Source organism: Podarcis cretensis, assembly GCF_951804945.1.
Source record: "Podarcis cretensis genome assembly, chromosome: 1".
NCBI classification, from domain to species: Eukaryota; Metazoa; Chordata; class Lepidosauria; order Squamata; family Lacertidae; genus Podarcis; species Podarcis cretensis.
Genome location: NC_137170.1, coordinates 38,957,501 through 38,977,822, shown reverse-complemented (window position 1 = coordinate 38,977,822; position 20,322 = coordinate 38,957,501). Strand labels below are relative to the sequence as shown.

General features: G+C 38.0%; 1 protein-coding gene and 1 long non-coding RNA gene across 2 annotated transcripts in view; one reads left to right on the top strand and one right to left on the bottom strand.

Moving 5' to 3' along the window:
- Positions 1 to 15,326: 15,326 nt before the first annotated feature.
- LOC307204447 lies at positions 15,327 to 17,219 on the top strand. The gene is made up of 2 exons (XR_013833696.1): positions 15,327 to 15,819; positions 16,141 to 17,219. It is a non-coding gene; the product is annotated as an uncharacterized lncRNA (long non-coding RNA).
- A 29-nt stretch (positions 17,220 to 17,248) lies between these two features.
- The window catches only part of NOVA1 (NOVA alternative splicing regulator 1), a 150,464-nt gene continuing 147,390 nt past the window's right edge, over positions 17,249 to 20,322 (bottom strand). Inside the window, exon 5 of the mRNA XM_079954903.1 lies at positions 17,249 to 18,892. Coding sequence (XP_079811029.1) covers positions 18,797 to 18,892 — 96 coding nt within the window. The 3' untranslated portion in view covers positions 17,249 to 18,796. The remainder of the gene's footprint in view (positions 18,893 to 20,322) is intronic.

The window sequence follows — 20,322 nt, the reverse complement described above, 5'->3', positions numbered from 1 at the left end:
GTCTGGACAGAGCAAAGGGAAGTTAAGTGTTGCTAAGCCTTAACTCTATCAATTTCCTTCCTGTAATGAGGATAAAATGGTGACTGCATGGACAGATTCTTGTGCAAACTAAGCAGAAGGGGAGGGGGCAGATTAACAAAGTCTGACTGTCCATCAGAATGCACATTGGCAACTATAGATGCCCTCTGAACTTTCCGTGTATAATCAATAGTATAAAGGCATAATCCGAGAAACTCTGTGGAAATAAATGGGCAGGTTTTGCACAACCATAAATTAACATTTATTGTGAATGTTTTTCCTTAACATAATTACTAGACTAATGCCAGTAATTAGTGCAGGTATTAATGTTAATAGTCTAGCAATTACAGTTGCAGTTCTTGAATTTATTAACTTGAATCACCTATATGTTTTACAGTCAACTCTCGTGCAGATGCTTTGCTGCAGAAGCGGTGAAGTTGATATTATCATTCTCTAGGCGAGAAGTCAAACACCCTAACACAATTGAGCCATCCTGGTCCCTGAAAAGTCTCACAACATGTAAGCCCCAATCCCAGATCTAGTCACATAAAAATAGGCTGCAAGAATGTGTATATAGTTTATCACTAAACAGTAGATTATATCTTATTTGATAGTACTTGCAAGGGATCAGAACTGTAGCAACCCACTCTTAAGTATGTTAAAAAACCCAATGCCCATCGATATGGTTGTATGACTATAATTTTAATCTCCCAACCAGAACCATCAATGCAACACTGAGCTGGTTCTCAACCGAGCAGGAGACCAATTCAGTCAGTCAGTCAGTCAGCCAGTCAGTCCTAGAACTGTATAATAGAACTGTATAATCTCATTCTGTAAAACCAAACAGCTACTAAGGATATCCACACTGAAATATAGCTAAACATCTGAAGCACAGGCTGTCATATATATGAATTTGTTTTCCATTTAATTTTTTTTATCTAAAAACTTGACACTACTTTGAAGCCTGCTCCAAAATTATACCCTATTACCTATTTTGTAATTCACTGAATTAAAATTATTCCAGTTAGCATTAACCGAGTAGTGTAGGATTGCCAGTAGGATCCTATTGAAAGATGTAACTGAACAAAGTTTAAACATTTACTTTTAAATCAAACATAGCTTTATCGCCTATGCACTTAGATGCATTTCTTTTTTTAACATTCCAAAATTGAACTTTGCTGAAGTGGGTCAATAATTATTTTCCTGGCAAGATGCTATTAACAATTCACTTACATAGGGTACTTAAAGTCCACAATGTATACCAGGGAGGATAATGTAATTGAAGAGATAATGAAGTATAATACTAAGAAGTGAAATCATCTCTTGAGAGGAAAATGGCATCACATGATACCTCTTAGTTCAGCAAGCTGTCAAGAAGGAAAGGCTGTAGTGGTCTTTGGCAGGAGTTTACCTACGCTAATGAATAGAAGGAGTAAGAGCTTATACTTTATTAGACTGACATGAAATCAATCACATTTGATCAACTAATGTGTCAGATTCCAATACAAGACTGAGATATTAAATGTGATGACCAAATAAGGAAGAGTTCTCACCATGGGGGAAAAAGTCATAGCCTACTTTAGTATTTTGCAAATACATTATCAAAGAATTTAGTGCTCACTTTAGAATAGAGAGCTAATAGGTTTGGCAAGAAGAACTAAGATTTGCATGACCTTCTCGTTCACTCTGCCAAACCAAGAAATAAAGTAAATGTGGAATAGTTGCCATAAAAAACCCACATTTCCTCACTATATTAGACATTGAAATGTCTTTTAGGGGTTATTAGGGTGTGTGCATGTGGGATTCAACTAATAGGTCCCATCAGTGAAAGCCTGTTCAAGGGCTGTACTCCCTCTCCTCCCCCCATGCCCCCCAAGCACCTGACCTGCCAGGCTCAGAGTGGTAGTTCTAGGTGGGGCTGAGGTCTCTTTATGTCCAGCTCATAAAAGGACTGCTAGTCTTTACCCACATAGTGATGCCAATGCCACTTCTCTAGTGCAGAGCACCCTTCTCCGCTCTCTGAAAATGTGGGTGGGTGGCATTCCCATTGGCCCAGAATCCACTGGATCTGGATTTGACCCCATTGCTGTCTCTTGATGACTATTTGCCCCTCCCGCTTTATGTCCTGGCTGGTGTGAGGAATGGGCCTGCAGATGCAGTGGTAGCTATGCCATCCATCACTGTCTGGCCAGAGTAAAGATTGCTTTGGGGATTGCAATCCTATACCCACATTGAACTCAAAGGGTCTTACTGCCAAATAGACATGTAAGGCCTGGACTGTTATCATTTAATATAGCCTTTGAATCAGAATGGAAACTATGCTGTTAAATACACAGGAAGGGGCTGCAAAACAAATGAGAGAACCTAGCAAGTTATACTTCATGTAACTAAGACATACGTTTAGAATATATTATTATTATTATTTTTCTTGAAGGGGCTTTGAAACTAGGCCACTGCTTGTAATCTTTCCAAATGTCCAGAAGACAACAGACATCCTTAAGTGCTTCTTTCATCTGGTGTGACAATGCTCAGGGCAGCTAAACATAGCTCCCTCTCCAGTTTCTAATATCTCTTTAGAAGACTCTGATCTAAATACATTTAGCTCCAATTGTAGAATGAAAAATAATAACCTAACTGAAATTGATTTCATTCTCACTGAAAATGGTTTGATGTCATTCATGATATGTGGATTACTTTCTGTGCTCAGATCTGTGAGGTGGGGTAGTAGTAGCTGAAGGAAACCTATTGGGTTAGTTCCTCAGAACGTTCTTTATTTCTTTCAAAAACGTATGTTCTTGAAAGTTTTTTATTCCAAACATGAAGAGAATGAACTATATAGCCTAGGCAGCAAAATGCCACAAATGCAGCTTAATTTGACGGACGAGTTTTATTTGTGTATGTTATGCAAAGTCCCAGGATCTAAAGAACAAAAAGGAAGATAGAACGCTACTCCAGCCTACTCAAAGGAAATCTTCAAAGGCTTGGAAAGAATAGACTCTGATATGTATGGTAGGTTAAATTTCAGTAGTCTCAACCAGACTGCCAAGTGTTTTCCTCAAGGGGAAACGGCTAGCTTTTTTTGTTTTTTGTTTCATCTTTGAGGCTGTCTTAGACTGATCCATGGCACTGAATGTAAACTGCCAAGGAATATTGGGTCAATTCCTCTGAAATCAGCCAAGTTAGTTTTTCGCATCACTGCACTCTGAAACACTTCACAATGTCGGAGCTTGCAGTGAAATTAATTTTCCATCAGGAACTGTAGATTCTGTAGTTTTTATTGTTTGAAATATTTTAATGTGTTATAGGACTGTGGTCTGGAAACGGAATCAATAACATTTTACTTTGTTATTGCCTTTGTATTTTGAAAATGCCCTAGCTATATTTTTAAACAGATTCTTGACCATTCTTTATCCTGAATTAGGAATAAGGCCTTCTCCCTTGCCCTCTAGGGACACTGTGTTGTGATCCTCAGTATATATGGTTGCTAATTTCCTTAACCTGTTACTCTTCTTTTATTATCTTTAAACAGCCAATAAGTGTTGAAACAATTTAAGGGGCTTGTGTAGATGATGTTTCGTTTGGATTAATTAGCCGTATGATGTACAGAGAGAAGCCTGAAACATTCAAAAGATTACTGAAATGAATTAAAGTGCAATTTACCAGGGGCAGTTACTGAAGTATAGTAGCCCCAAACACTTAATTTGAAGGCCAACTCTCAATCCTCGAAATACTATGGGTTGTTCCCAAAGGCTGCAGAAGACCAGGTACACAACTGATCTTTCCCCTCCCCTCTTCTGCTGTCATTTGGAGAAAAAACAACAACACCCCACTTTCAGGGAGGTTAGGGGCTCTTCTGAGCAGCATTGGATGACACAGGGACAGCAGTGAGAGAGGAAAACCCTCAATTTGGGAAAGAATATTATTGTGCAACTAGAGCTTCCCTCCTTTAATGGTGCAGGGGGTGCAGGGAACTGAGGGTACAGAGGGGGCATCAGTTGTGCTAATGACATGTCAGTCATTCAAGCTTGGGATATAACCCTAGATTCCCTCCACCCACCCACCCACCCAATAATGAAAACAACACCAAACTTTGGCTTATGAGAACTTCAAGTCCTAGTATTTTACCATCAATGACCCCTTCAGAAAATGTTGAAATCAGACTTGTATTAGGATAAAAGTAATTCTATGAACTCATAATTATTTACCCAATTTAAGATACACAATTCCTAACTATTGCGCTTAGGAAGCATTGCATCTTGGGCTTTCAGGTGCTCCGATACTTTGCGAGTAATCAACATGGCACTGCACAGAGACATACTTTTGGTTTGGGGAAAAGCAATTTTTCAGTGTGCATTTCCAGGCTTGCAACAATGGAAAATACAGGAAACTGCTGTGCAGGCATGTTTTAAAATAAAGGTTGTACACAAATATTTTGTGCTACATTAGTGTACAATAGGTTTTAAGCAAATGAAAACATAAGCTTTTAAATCAGGAATGGGCAGCCTGTGTCCCTTCAGACATTTCTGGACTCCAACGCCCATCTTCTGCAGATAGCATGCCAAACAGGGAAGAGGAGAGTTGTTATCCAGCCTTCTTATTAATTATTATTATTATTATTATTATTATTATTATTATTATTATTCCCCATCTGGAAGGCTGCCCACAGGTGGCTGCCCACAGGTTCCCCATTTCTGAATCTAAGACCTTGGCTGATGAAAGCAATAATGAACCATTTCAAAAACTGTGAACAGAACTGTCTTGCAGTGATGAGGTAGCACAAGTGGGACACTGGTTGTGTGTATCTTCTACTTTCTTCTGCTCACAGATAACAAGGGAAATGGGTGGAAAACATATTTAGCCATCTATCCTTTGCTGGAAAGCATTTCAACATCAGAAAAAGCAACTTGCAATATCTGTTATGATAGAGAATTCATTATTTTTTTTAAAAAAACATTATTATTTTTTTAAAAAAAAGTTTTTACAAGGGGTGGGATTCAGTTGGTGCCCTTGCACTAATGGAAGTGCTTTTATTCACTGGATGCCTCCATTTGATGAAAAGAGAAGTGGCAATTTCTGCTGATTCCTATGCCCCCTGCAGCCCCCAGCAGTAGCTGAAAATTGCCTCCAGGGAGCTGAGGGCTCTCCTAGACCAGGCTGGAGGCTTTGTGCAGAAATAATGAATTTGCAAAAAGTCTCTCTTGTTTTCTGTTAGCAAAGGCATTTGTTGGATCAGAGGGCATCAACTGTGAAGCATCTAAGTAAAACAAGGAGCAAAATCCTGCCAAAGCAAACAGTGATCCAGGGACACTCCAATGATTTCGGGGGTCTTCATTTCTTTTAGGCACATGATCTAAACTCATTTAAATAAGTGGGACTCAAGAGGGCTGGATTTTGATTGGATTGCGTGTCCCTTTTTTATCACCAGATGGTGCTGTGGGTTAAACCACAGAGCCTAGGGCTTGCTGATCAGAAGGTCGGCAGTTGGAATCCCCTGACGGGGTGAGCTCCCATTGCTCGGTCCCAGCTCCTGCCAACCTAGCAGTTTGAAAGCACATCAAAGTGGAAGTAGATAAATAGGTACCACTCCAGCAGGAAGGTAAACGGTGTTTCTGTGTGCTGCTCTGGTGCACCAGAAGCGGCTTAGTCATGCTGGCCACATGACCCGGAAGCTGTACGCCGGCTCTCTCGGCCAATAAAGCGAGATGAGCGCCGCAACCCCAGTCGGTCACAACTGGACCTAATGTTCAGGCGTCCCTTTACCTTTACCTTTAACTAAGGAAAGGGCCATGGTTTTCCAGAAAGACACTCTGTACATGTAAACATTGGGGCATATCTACCAGGAGAGGGCATTACTAAAGCCCAATATTAGCTGCCCAAGTTCCTCCCTCCCCACAGAGCACTTGAAAATTTCTGGGGGTCTTGGTGCACTGCTTAACAATGTTTCTGCCTGCTGTAGCAATTGTAATGCATTGTGGTAGGTGCTGTATGGTTTTTAACTGTAATTTTACAGACATGCCGTGGGCTGCCTGAATGAAGCTTGTACCCCCCTGATGGTTTGAGGGTCACAGCTTGGGAATGCCTGGCCTAGAATAAGTGATCCTTTGGGGAGTTTTTGTAGCTTATGTGTGAGATTGAATTAAGCTGTTTGCCATAATTTCCAGGGTGTATCGGGTATATAACTCTCTCAGATGTTGACTGGGACTGCGAAGTCCCTCTTCTTTAGGATTTGATTATCCCACCCATTTTATGTTGAGAGGAGGATGTGCCTAGAAAACATGCACATGCAGCCATGCGGCCCCATCATATAAACTTTGTATTATGTCACTTTATGACTTTCCTTTTCGAACATTCAATTAATTTCTTCTATACACTTTGAAATCTGAAGTGCATCCCTGTTTTCTTAAGCATGAGAAACACAGCAGATGTGGCAACACATACAAAAACAACTAGTTATATCAGCCTCGGAAATTTGTAAAGGTAAATTGTCATAGTCACCTTGCCCACTTTGATAATTGCTTCCATTTTGGACCATTGTAGAGACACTGAATTTAACATTCACTGGAGGATATGGCATTCTGAGACTTTAACAATGTGGCAAGTATCCAAATTTCATGTTTGCAGGCAAGGTTTGGTAAGATTTTGGCAGCTTCCAGAAATCAGGACCCAGAAGCTGGTATCCACCATTTGCTGCCATGCACACTTTCGTCTATCTAGTTGACTCTTCTTTCATTCCTCTACTCCTAGTTCTAGTATAGCTCTAACCTTTCTGTCCGTGTGCTACCCTTGTTCTAGATGAAAACTCAAAGTCTTTGAAAATAAATTTCACAAGTATTGTTATATGATTCCTTTTTGCCAAGAGATTAGAGATGGGAGTAGGCTGCAGAGGATCTATGAATCCATACCTGAATTCTAACCATGCCACAAATCAAGTGTATTTCACTTCCTGTTTCCTGTGTGCCAGGGGAGGAACGCCTCTCCCAACACTGTGGAGAGAGACAGATGGAGATAATTAGAAAATGATGGGAGAAATTGCATTTTCTGCATTCCTCTTCAGTTGGAAGAGGAACCTGGCTCTCACCCACTGTTTGCTCAGCAGTCTGGCACTCGCTTCCCCATGGAATGCGAGGGCAGGCAAAGGCACTGGGTGCATGGAGCACTCTGGCTGCCATGACCCCCCAATCCCATTTCTGGAAGCACAGGTTATCCTGCTAAATGGGGTTTTTTAATTGTATTAAACTGCAGACTCAGGCTAGAGATGATGACATAAGAAACTACGAAAACAACCCAGCTACAAGGATTTAAAAGGTTTGGATTGAGAGGGGATTTCATTCGGTGAAAGAGACGATGGGGGCGAGGGGAGCCCACGATTTCCTTATATTAAACTTTTTCTCTACATTTATGATATGGCAACCCTCCCCGGAATGCAAGTTTTATTAAGTAAATATCTATACAAGTGAGGATGGAAGAAACTGGGATATAAATATGGAATTTAACAAAACTGGAAGTGCGTGTATGAGAGAAAGGAACGAAGAGGGAAGAGGGGGGTGCTACATTTTGAAAATACAGAGCAAAGCCCTCTGTAACCTCCATTATCCACAAAGGAATGTGTTCAAGATGAGGACAATTGGCCATAAATCAGTGGCAGGGTGGAAAGGAGTCTACCAGCTGCGGGAATAGAAGCTTTTGGATTAACTATCTGCAGTCTGGATTCAGACCATTCTACTAGGCTGGAAAAATGGCAAAAATGGCTTGTTTACTAGAAGCCAAATCACAGGACAAAGTGCAGTAACTTTTGGAAATTGTGAGATAACTGCCTCTCCCGAGGCATGATGGAAACCATCCACAGTTGTAGGAATGAAGGATATAACATCATATATGGATAGGAAAACATCGGGGGAGGGGGGAAAGGTCACATGGAGGAAAGAATAAGGACTACAGTTAGAGTTCCTTACTTTAAACTTTATAAATTACCTAATATACCAACACAAATGAAATCACAAGATTGTAGCTGTTATATAAGGAATTATTGTATCTGAATTGAATGGAATGGAAATTATTAAGACTCTGGAACACAAAAAAAGGTAGAATGAAGCCATCAAATCTAGCATGTGGGGAGGCCAGTTTGATTAAATTGTATAATTTGACATTTGAACAATTGGCATTAATAATTGTATTAATTGGATAAAGTTGGTATTGTTATAACGAGACTGCTATTGGAGCAATATTGTAAAATTAATAAAACATATTTTTTAAAAAACAAACAAAAAACAAAGCAACCGTATTTCATTATTGGCTACTGCTGTCTCATTTTAACCTGACCACAGAATAGTTGTGAATATTAGGTGTCTAGACAAAGGGATTGTATTAGAAACAAAGTGCAATGGATCTACAGACTACAGACAACTATTACAGTGGGTCACTGAAATGGCATCAAGGAAGGCATTGGCCAAGCATTCCTGCTCTGCTTAATAAGGCTGGGTCACCTATAAAATAGTGCCAGATGATGATCTCAGCACAGGAGAAGCAAGTTTGTTTATGGTTATTGCCTCAAAATAACATAAGGCGATTATGAAATGGAGGAGTGCAACAACAGCAGCAAGAATACTCATCGCGAAGTATTGGAAGACACAAGATCTACCCACCCAGGAAGAATGGCAGATGAAGGTGATGGAGTACATGGAACTGGTGGAAATGACTGGCAGAATCCGAGACCAGGGAGAAGAGTCGGTAGAAGAAGATTGGAAGAAATTTAAAGTCTATTTACAGAAACACTGTAAAATTAAGGAATGCTAGAGGGAGATTGGAATGAAGCTAAGTGGTTTTAGCAATAAGGTGGTTAAGGGGTACGTAAAAATGGATTGTTAACATGTAAAAATGTAAAGTTATAATATATTACGATAAAGTATCAGGATAAATGCAAAAAGGGTAAGGATTTGCTGAAACAACAATCGAACTAGAAAACAAAAGAGGGAGGTGTGAGGAGGTCAGGGAAATAAGTAAAAGAAAGATAAGATATGGAAAGATTGAAATGTTTTTAATTGCTTTTTTACTTTTTCTGTATTTTGTATTTTGTATTTTTTGTTTTCTTTTTCTTTTTTCATTTTTGTAATTCTTTTGAAACTTTAATAAATATTATTATTAAAAAAAAAAAGATTATGAAATGGAGGAGCATTGCCATTTAAATGCCTTTCACTATTATTTGTGGTCAAGAGGTTGCATCCAACACTGTACAAGCAAATTTCTGCTCATGAAATGGGACCTTCCTCTTGTCACCCTTTCTTGTGTGCCCACAAAATCTGCTTTGAAGGGTCTCCCAATTCTGTGGAGCAGATTTTGTTGGTGTGGGGTGGTGGTGGTGTCACAAACAAAGAGCAAGACAAAGAGGAAGTTCCATTGTGCCTGTTGCCTGAATGGAACTGCAGTGTTGGATACAATCCATTCTATTTGCTCTTTGAAATTGCTAAAATGTTTGCTTAAGCCAATAATTAAAACTATGAATTATCCTACCAATGTTGCACATTATGAGTGTACTATGAGTAAATATATTAGTAATATTACATACAAATTTTGCAACATTACAAATGTGACTATTTTGGTAGACTGCTTTACAGTCAAGTGGTGCATAACTTTTATTAAATAAATAGTTAAATAAATAAAATTAATACAACAATATTCATATTTCTAACCATGGATATGTAAAATTTTAAACTTTGATTTAAATTTATCACAAATAACAGCAGACCTACTCTGGAGTCTACCCATGATACCTTTTCAAGATTTAAGTGGACTGCTTCCACACTGTCTTGCTCCCTCCACAAACACACACAGAACAAAGCAATACTCCATGAAATGGGAAACTTAACACAAAAATTGGGCACTTGCCTTCATGGAGAATAGAAAGTCAAGTTTCTGAGCAAATGTCTCCAGGGTATGAATGGAACATGCACCAATGCTTGTATTTTTGTGTTGTAAATTACCCTGTGATCCTCAGATGAAGGGTGGTATAGAAATTTTATGAATGAATGACCAACAACAACAACAACATTTTCTGTTCAACTGGGTACTGAAAGCCAAATTCTGAGATCTTGTCAGCCTGGATAACTCAGCTGGTTAGAGTGTGGTGCTGATAACACTAAGGTTGCAGGTTCAATCCAGCTCCATATTCCTGCATTGCCAGGGGGTTGGACTAGATGAATCTCAAGATTCCTTCCAACTTTTTACAATTATGATTCTACAAAATGGATGATTCTAAGCATTCTTATACTGTAATCTGTCCTGCTTTTTTATTTTAGAGAAACCATACCATCTTTTATTTGGAAAGTAATTTGTACATTGGCTCACAAGAAGATGCTTTTGTTCTTATAATTATTATTCGCAGAAGGAACTGAAATCCATCAAATTCTCTTGATATAGGAAAGAGACACGGAGGCAGTTCTTACCCATTTCCTCTACAGCCATTTTTCACACGGATCTGGAGGGTCTTCCAAAGCTATGGAGTATTTTTTCAGGGAGCATAGGAACAAGGAGAATCAGCAAAGTATCCTGTGGGTCATAGGTAGTCTAGATCCAGCCCACTGTGTGGTAAAAAGTGGGCATCAAATATATATTAACAGAAGATGACTTGTGTTCCTAATGTCAGCCAGAGAAACCAGCAAGTAATTTAGACACCTGTTTCCCCCTGTTAGTGAGAAGTGCTGTAGTTGCACACAAATCATGTTTTGCTTTTTGCTTTCCCACTGAATCCCGCTTTGCTGTTAAGCAAGACCACTGTGAGAAATCAGGACATGCATAGTTTGAGATCAGGCAGATTTTTAATCTTCTACCTAATTTTACAATTTCCCTTATAGCTGATTAGGTAATTAAGAATGCCATTTTCTATAAAATGCTTTAAAGGGGCCGTCCAAATTAATCTTCTTTATATTTGATCACAGTTTATCTCCTTGGTTACAGAGACGGCAAACACCTACCTGATTAACTCATTCATCTTACTTAAATCTAAACAGTGCAACTTGGTGAAGTTATAGGGTTGCATATTGTATTTGTTTATTGCAGTGGGTGTCTTCATACTTTTTTCAAAACATGCTCAGTTTGATTTTCAGACACAAAGAGAATTATTAACAGGCACAGCAAAGTCTTCGAAAGGGCCCCAACATGGCTCAATGGAGAACAGCCAAGAAACATGCATTGAAAGGCAAATACATCCCATAGCAAGTGTATTCGGCTTCGATAAAATTTATTATTATTATTATTATTATTGGTTACTGAACACAAACTGAGCAGTCAGAACCTATGGGATTCAGTCTTGCAGGCAGACATCCATTCAGTACTTTAACCTTATACGTAAAGTGTTGATTCAATTGTTGCATCTTCACATACTCAAAACACTGGCATTCACAAGCCAAGCGTAACTCAAGTGTTGAAGAAAGACTTGTACCAAACTGAATATTCCTTCTGCCTCTCCGATCCACACAACAAATGGGGGCAAAGTGCTTTCTTGTTTTTGGAGCAATCAGCCTAGGAGACAAGACCATGGGAATATGTACCTACTGTATCCCGATTATGGCGATGTCAGGGTAGTGCAAAATATTGAATTAATAAATTGTGAAGATTTTTGCTACTTGTAGTTCTCACATGGCGAGACTGACCCTACGCAATACTTAAGTAGTTCTAGGCCTTGCTTCAAGGGCCTCTCCAAGACTGTTATGCATTTCCATTGGGTCATTCTAGGTAGACAGTAATTTCACTTGACCCCTGCTGTGTCTTCCATGGGTCCCAACTTTTCTAAATGTGTAGTAAATTGCATGAGATGTTATATTGTTGTGGTTTTTGAGGACCTTGAAATATGTTGCTGCTCAATGTGAATCTTCTCCTTTCCCTTATTATTTATTTATTTAATTATTTGCTCTAGGTCCAGAAGAATGAATGCAAGAAGTTGAGTATTTGATCTAAACCATTTCTTGGAATGCTTTTCTATTTTTCACTTCAAATAAATCTTTCAAAACTAATTTGGGTGGTTTAGATTTAGTGCTGAGCTTTATAATTAAACCCCTCTTTTCACTGGCTCCTTTGGAAGCAAGGGTGGGATATAAATTTAGGAAATAATAAATAAATATTATAATTAAATATAGGGCAAATAATTGTTTTACAAATAAAGACTCATACATAGATTGCATTCTAATACACACATAGTGGTTTTATTTGTAAGAATATCAATGTTGAAAATAAGTCAACTTTTTAAATCTTTGGATTCTTTTTTAATTCAAAAACTCAATTAGTTCTTATAGTAAAACATCTGAAGCCAAATAACAGTAGTATTACTCCGTAATACCCACTGCTACCACCCACCATATAAATCCCACCATAACAGTTATGTTCAGAGATGGCGCACCATGTCTTCCGCTGAAGATCTATAACAAACAAAAAAGGCTGAAGTGTTAGTGACATTTAGGAATACAAGATTGTAGAAAGATAGCTCAATTGTCAAAACAGAAGAAATGAATATAGTTTAGGTAGAAACCTTTGGGAAGTTCTGCTGAGCAACCTCCACCCCTCCAAAATGAATGAGAGTGGTGAAAGGGTGCTACCATTCTCCAGCACCACTTTCATTCATTCCAATGTTGCACAGATCCTCAGAGGATGTGAAAATAAATACTACTGTGCTCTAGTACAGTTCCCATTTGTTTTAATGGGGCCTGCACTGATCGGAGGGGGGTTAAGGGCCCTGGTGAATTGCTCCCTTGTTTTTCAACCCACGGAGATTTCAGCAGTGTAACTGTAAATACTAACACAAAGTATAGAACTTCATCAAATCTTTCATGCTCATGCCAATGTAACTCACGTTGAAAAAAGGGAAAGCACTGTAAATCCCTTTCAGTCAACTTTTTCCAAAAATCTTAATTGTTTTTCCTTGTAGAAAAAATATCTTGGCTAAATTTAGAAATTTAGCTTTTAATTTTTAATGTTTGTCTTTATTGATACATCTATTGATATTAAGAGATTAGATTTAGAAGGGCAACTGCTGAATAGCATATTGTCAAATATTCAGTTAGCTGAAGTTAAACTAATGTATAAATAAGAATGCAACACCAGTCTCTTACTTATTCATAGTGTTGTGATAACATAATCAGGGACTAATGTCTGCAATACATAGTTTGTAATTAAAGCTATGCACCAATTGCAATATGAGGTTTCACTTCCTTCCTTTTTCTCTTTTTTTTATATAGCAACAGCTTAAGGCTAATTTACGCCTATATACTGGTTAGCCAGTTATTCCCAAGAAAACTATTTGGTAAAAGAATATACAAGTTACACATTGGCTATAGAGGAAGTTCAACAAGGAGATTGGGCTTTTTAGCTTCACTTTTGCTGTGTAAAACCTTGAATAAGTAAAGGTTTGAATTGTTTACTTGAAGTAGCGGCAGTGATATCTGTTACTTGATCACTTCTCCAGGGATAGGACTTTCCTTCAACTTGTGTCTAGATTAGCAGTCCGTTTCAGGATCACATTATGAATTGTAGTCTTCAAGCTGTCTACTCCTGCACTGATGTTTAGGGGTCAAACCATCTGTGACTTGGTGGCCACATAGTCAATACTCTTGTACAGCCTACTAATGATTACACCCTTAAGACTATGCATATGTCTCATAATTGCATTAATATCCAAAAAGGTTACAGATTAAAGTTTTGCTTATGTTCTTCACAGCAGTCCATACTGCTGGAAGTAGTGGGTGAGATGACTGAAAATATAATGCTAGAGCAGCCTTTCTCAACCTGTGGGTCCCCGAGATGTTGTTGAACTACAACTCCTATCTAGCTAGCAAGGCCAGAGCTCAGGGATGATGGGAGTTGTAGTCCAACAACATCTGGGGACCCACAGGTTGAGAACCTCTGTGCTAGAAGATCCTTGCTGGATGAGGTCAAAGGCCCATCGAGTCCCACATCCGGTTCTCCCAGTGGCCAGCCAGATGCCTGTGGAAACCTGCAAACAGGACCTAATTGCAACAGTTGCTAACAAGACTGAGCTTGCTAATAATGTAGAACTGAATTATTATGCATTATCATGTGCTCTTGTATCATCAAGGTTAAATTTACTTGATTTGTGCAACCCAAATGGTGTGCATGTTGACTCAGAATAACATTCACACAAGTACGTTTATGATGAATGCTCAGGGAGACTTCTTGCAGAATTATGGTATGTTTCAGCTTGATCCAGTCTGGTTCTCAGCTGTCCAAACATCCGCATGGTGAAAATCAGAGTGATTTAGGATTCTTTTTAATTCAACCTTAACTGATTCAATTGGACTGCATTATCGGTATCAGTGAGATAGGACCTTTTTGACAAAAGAAAGGGCAACACCCGAGTACAATAGGTATATTAGTTCTGTAGAAAAACAACTGCACTTATTCTACCATTTTTGTGCGCTAAGGGAATGATGGAAGCAGCTTTGCTATTTATTTATTTTTTAACACCAGCTTTCCATCTACATCTATGTTTCTGGGACATATCTTTGGAATAACCATGGAACAAGATGGATTTGACTTACTAAAAGCTGTTTAGGAAACAGGTCTGGCAGGAGATTTTCACCTCTCTTTCTGTCTAGAAATTATCTTTGTGGAAGCATGGCAGATTTTGGTTTTGTTCATTAAAACAACCATAGATGCTCTTCTAACATTTTGTTGTTTTGCAGCATAACCATAATATATAGCAGGTCCTTTAAACCATTATCTCCCCCAGAAAAAGATAACATTTAAGAGTCTTGCACCCTTGAGACTCTTGGTGAGTGCTGGCAGAGTTGCAGACAAAATGGAGCCACTAAGAAACAAATGGGAGGCATTAGCGCACTTGTGGCAACTCCAATGTTTGCACACATGCACATGCTCACACAAACACACACATTAGGGGGGAAACCCTAAAGAAACAATGTAGCGACGGCTATTTTGCCTTGTGAGTTTATGAATAGTAAACTTTTCCAGGTTCTTAAAAAACCAACTTTTACAAATGAGGAAGGAAGTCTAAATAAGTCAATAGATTTTCCTACAGTAGATAGTATTTTTATTCAAAAAATGGATTCCCTACACATAATTAAGGGAATATATTGCTGACATTAGCCCAAATTAATTTTTTTTTGCTTACCAGTGAAAGATGTCTCAATGGCTTATAAAAAATGCCATGAAAAGTAGGCTTATTTTTGTTTCCTTGGTTCATGATTACTATGTCCAAACAGACATTTGAACTGATACTGCTGGATTACATGATAACAAGAGGTCAGCTGCAAATTACTATTTTTTTAAAAAGACTTTACATCTTTTAGAACCAACTTGTCTGCCCACCTCATACCACCAAATTACATCTCCTGAAGGAAAAAGGAAAGAGTTTTGTCATGCACTCCACACTCCCATTTCTATTTCCTTTCACTGCTCTAGTCTCCATTATTAGCACACTGTAAAGTAGGTAACACTCCTACACGTCTTTACTTTCAGATAGGCCAGTTCACGCAAATAGGGTCATTCTGGAATAAATAGCTTGAAAATTACAGTCCTGTGCCTGTAAATGAAAAGCATGAGAGACTTATATTTCTCGAAGAACAAATTAGGCAAGGATGAAAGCACAGATCCAATGCAGTTTATGCATATTAACTAGCCAAAAATGAAATAAAAGTAAACAGTGCTTTAAATTGGGGATTGATTGCAAATCTTTCAGCTCTGAGCCTGATTTAAATCTAGTATGGTATATGTAGTGCAATGCCCAACGATACAAAATCATATGTCTTAATTTTTAAGATTTTTTAAAAAGTTACAGTGGTGCCTCGCAAGACGAAATTAATCCATTCCGTGAGGCTCTTCGTATAGCCATTTTTTCGTCTTACGAAGCAAGCCCATTGACAGCTTAGCGGATTAGCGCTATTAGCGGCTTTTAGCGGATCAGCTGATAAGCGGCTTAGGGCTTAGGAAAAGGGGGGGGGGAAAGGGGAAAAACCCCGCAGGAACTCGCAAGACATTTTCGTCTTGCGAAGCAAGCCCATAGGGAAATTCGTTTTGCGAAGCGCCTCCAAAACGGAAAACCCTTTTGTCTAGCGGGTTTTCCGTCTTGCGAGGCGTTCGTCTTGCGGGGCACCACTGTAGTTCAATTAAGGTTTTTTTTTCAAAATCATTTTATAATGCAGTGATCTTCACTGTATGTCATTTGAGACATGATCTAATAAGGACTTCCTACTCTCCAGTCTGAAAGAAAATGCTCCATGCCCACACAGTGATTTTTCACTACATGCCTAATATTTGCTTGCACGTAGAATAGAGATAAAACTCTGGTATGTGAAACCCAGTTAATGAACCAGATACCTTGGAGCAGGCCCAGGAATGAAATTCACTAGTACAGGGTGACACTGGATATTATCATGGTATTAATACTGTGAGCTAGTGTGGTAAAGCTGTTAAGAGACTAGGACGTGGAATGCCAGGGTTCAAATTCACACTTGGCCATGTAGCTCTCTGGGTGACTTTGGCTAGTCACTGCCTGCTAGCCTAACCCACCTCACAGGGTTGTGTGGAGATTGAGAAGGGGGAGAACCATGTATGCCACCTTGAGCTTCCTGCAGAAAAAGCTGGGACAGAAATGCAAACGAACAAACACATTTCTATCTTAAATTTGCCAGTAATTTTATAACTTGTTTGAGGTGATAATGGGGAAAATGCTGTTTTCTAAATTTCCCATCATATTGCAAATCTAGATTTTGTACATTTTCCCATGCTTCCATTAAGATTATAAAAATGCAACACTGAGAGAATATTAGACTTGTCTTTTCTTATTGCTTTATTGTCTAATATTAAGATGAGGTTGTTTTTTTAAAAAAAATCATAGTTAAGTTTAAAAGCAAATCTCTAGAAAAAGGTGTTATAAGCGCTGTTAAATCAAAGTATGAAGCTGAGCTCAATTTTTGATGTGTGAGAGACAATATGGGATATGACGGTCAGATAATCACATCCCTGGTGTGATAGGTTCTCATGACATGCCTGATCTTTACAATTGCTTTCTAAGAGAAAGAAATCTCCTTGAGGGGCTGTAAAGATGATATATCTGCCAGTAAATACTGAGCAGTAGATTTCAAGACTTCTGTGCATCTTTCTAAGATCAGGACTACTCATTTAGAATAACAACCATTTGATTACTTAGCATGCTTTTTTCCTGTGCAAAGAAAAGAAAAGAAGAAAAGAACAGTTAATACAAGCAACATCAGTATTAAAGATTATTTTAATATGTAGATTCATACAAATGATCACTGCTTAAAAGTGCCACATGGTCCCGCCACCATCAGTTACACATTTAATTTTTCCTTCCCAAGCAAATGGCAAATATTAAACTTAGTCACATTACATAACATAGACATGGTTTAAAATGGCAACACTTCCAACATGGCATGTTAAATAAATTCATTATGATCATATTAGTATTATGATATAGAAAAATAGCAAGACTCCTTTATATTCATAGTTTACTACAAATAGGGTTTATATTGCACAATGCCCCCCGACAGTGAGTATAATTTTCATTTACATTACTTCCTTGGTCTTGGACGGTTTGTCCCTTTCGGGTTATTTATTTATTAAATTTCAATCTTGCCCTTTCTCCCAAAGGAGCCCAGGGCAGCTAATAACAAAACAGCAAAACAATTCATTTTTTTTCCTTTTAAAAAATTAAGGTCAGCAATCAGTAATGGAGAATTTTGCATCGTGTTGATAATATTGCAAACAATGTCGTTTATTACTGGAACATCCCTATTTACCATTTGTGAGCAATGGGCAGAGCATATGTCATAGAAGATGTGAGATCCTATCTTTCTCTCTATTACTCTAGAATTCCAAAGAATAAGAATACTTCTTCATTCTGGGTTCCAGAGCAATCAACTTTAATTGCAATATGGAAGGGTATTTCTCAAACAAATATGAAAGCTTACCGTATTTCACTGTTCATTTTTATGAAAGAGATACTGTGATCATAGGCTCATGCAATCTCAAACATAAATCCTGCAATCTATCAGCACAGATCTGGAAGTAAGTCTCAGTGAATTCAATGAGACTTACTTCCGTGTAAACATGTATACCACTGCACTGGCAGGCTCTTACCTGCTTGATCATCCCCATTCATTACAATGGACTACATATATGCCACAGAATGTGCACACAAGATGAACTCGTTCCATGTGCACATTGGAGCACAGTGTCCAGAACAGGGAGCTGGATTATGAAGAATTTAATTTTCTTCCATAAAACTGAAAAGTGAAAATAGGCATTATATACTCCTTATATTACAAATTCTATATAATTTAAATAAAAAATAAATGTGTATATTTATAAAACAAATACAAATAAGTATTTCTCCAGAGCACTCTCAAAATAGATTGCTATATATGCTTCAAACCCATTTAAATTTATTAAAATGTCTAGGCTTTCACATTAACACCATCTAGAAATTCCCCAGTGTATGTTTACAATTGTAATAGGGGGACAACTGTCCTACAATAATATGGCACAACATGTGTGTTTTTTTTAAGTACACAAGACTGAATACTCCCCCCCCCATACGAATGAAACAATTATTTCTCATTCCAGTAATATTATTTGTTGAATATGACATTTCCCCTCCTAAACCCAACTGCTTTGATCTGTACCTTCTCTGCAAATTCAGTTTGTGGCACTGAGTTTTCGTAAGATATAGGTGATATGCTAATATTCTATGAATTGATATTTAGTACTTTAAAGTATCGTGAATAAACCGTCTATGCTATATGTTTTGCTGATTTTTTTTAATGCACATAATACTTACCAATCGTGTAAATGGCACTGACATACAACTGCAGCTAGCTATGTATATTAATGCCTATGAGAAAACAAACAGATTCCAGGAGGGAAAACTTTTAGATACTTAAGGCTAAATTAACTTTCCTCCTAGTAGATTAAACAAAACATGCAGTATTTTACAAATCTGTAATACTGTGTACCATATGCATACATATTTAGCTTGTTTTTGTCCATCTGAAGAACCACCAGTCCCAGTACATGTAACCAATGCTTTCTTGTAGTAATAAAGCATGTCTCCTCAAGCATGTCTGCCTCAGATTTCTTAGGCTCCTGTTCTTGTTGACACTTTGCATTAGGCATAACCTTAAGGTGGAATGTTCATATCACACTGTGCAATACATGTCAGGATGTGTACTGAGTTTGTGTGACCCATCATGAAAATTTTCAATGAAACTCTGACATAGGGATTACATTCACTGTTAAATTACTAAAATCTACCAATTTTAATGCTTTAAGACTGTTTATTTTTTCCAATAGAAAAATAAATCTCATACATTTGAAGTGGTACACAAAAAACTGGGATAAAATTTATCAGATTTCTTGATAGCACCATTTACACATTCTTTAAAGTAAACATTAATATGCACTTTCTTAGAAAGCGATATAAATATATAGATATATAAATACAGGACTTGCTAACCTCTGTTAACCATCTGAATGTGATGGAATAATCTATCTCTACTGTGCAGGTAGGTTTGTGCATGGTGGTGTGGCAATATTTTAAAAGTTTGTTACAGATGTGATGGGAAGCTGGAAGGAGTCGAATAAGCAGAAAAAAGAGCTTAGATCTACTGTAAGCAATGAGTCGGAATGAGCCGTTAAAGGTTAGAATTTATCTTTGTTTCTGATCATTCAATGAGAAAAATGACTTCCACAGAAATAGATAGTTTTAAACTGTTTGTAGAAAGGGGTGGAGTGGTGGGGGTGAAATAGGATTGAAAGTCCTACAGGTAATAGCAATAACTGGAAGTGCAGACGAAATTGGTCTTCAGTGCAAAGAGGAAGGCAGCCATTTAAAAAGTCTAAGTGCAATGTTGTGGTGCTGAAAGAAAAGCTCCAGGTGATAAAGGGAAAAAAAAACTGCAATGCAACTTCAAGCAGTAATTTTGTGGTGCTGAAAGGACAGCTCCCAGTGTTGAGGAAAAGATCTTGGATCTAGAATGAGGTGTCCAATCTGTATGATAAACAGCACACTGTGTCTCAGAGCGCCTATTCAATCTCAGTAAGTAAATGAAATATTGATTGAAAGTGACCCTGAAACAGAATGCATTAAAAAGACATAGAAAGCTGCAGAACTGAGGTAATTCTTATTCAGTGTGTTCACCAGCCTCCCTATAGTAAAACAAATCTATAAATAGGTGCATTTCATAAGATGTTTGGCCCTTGTATCATCTGTTTTCTCCATTTTCAATCAGTATAGCGGAACAGCCTTAGCTGTACACCTACACA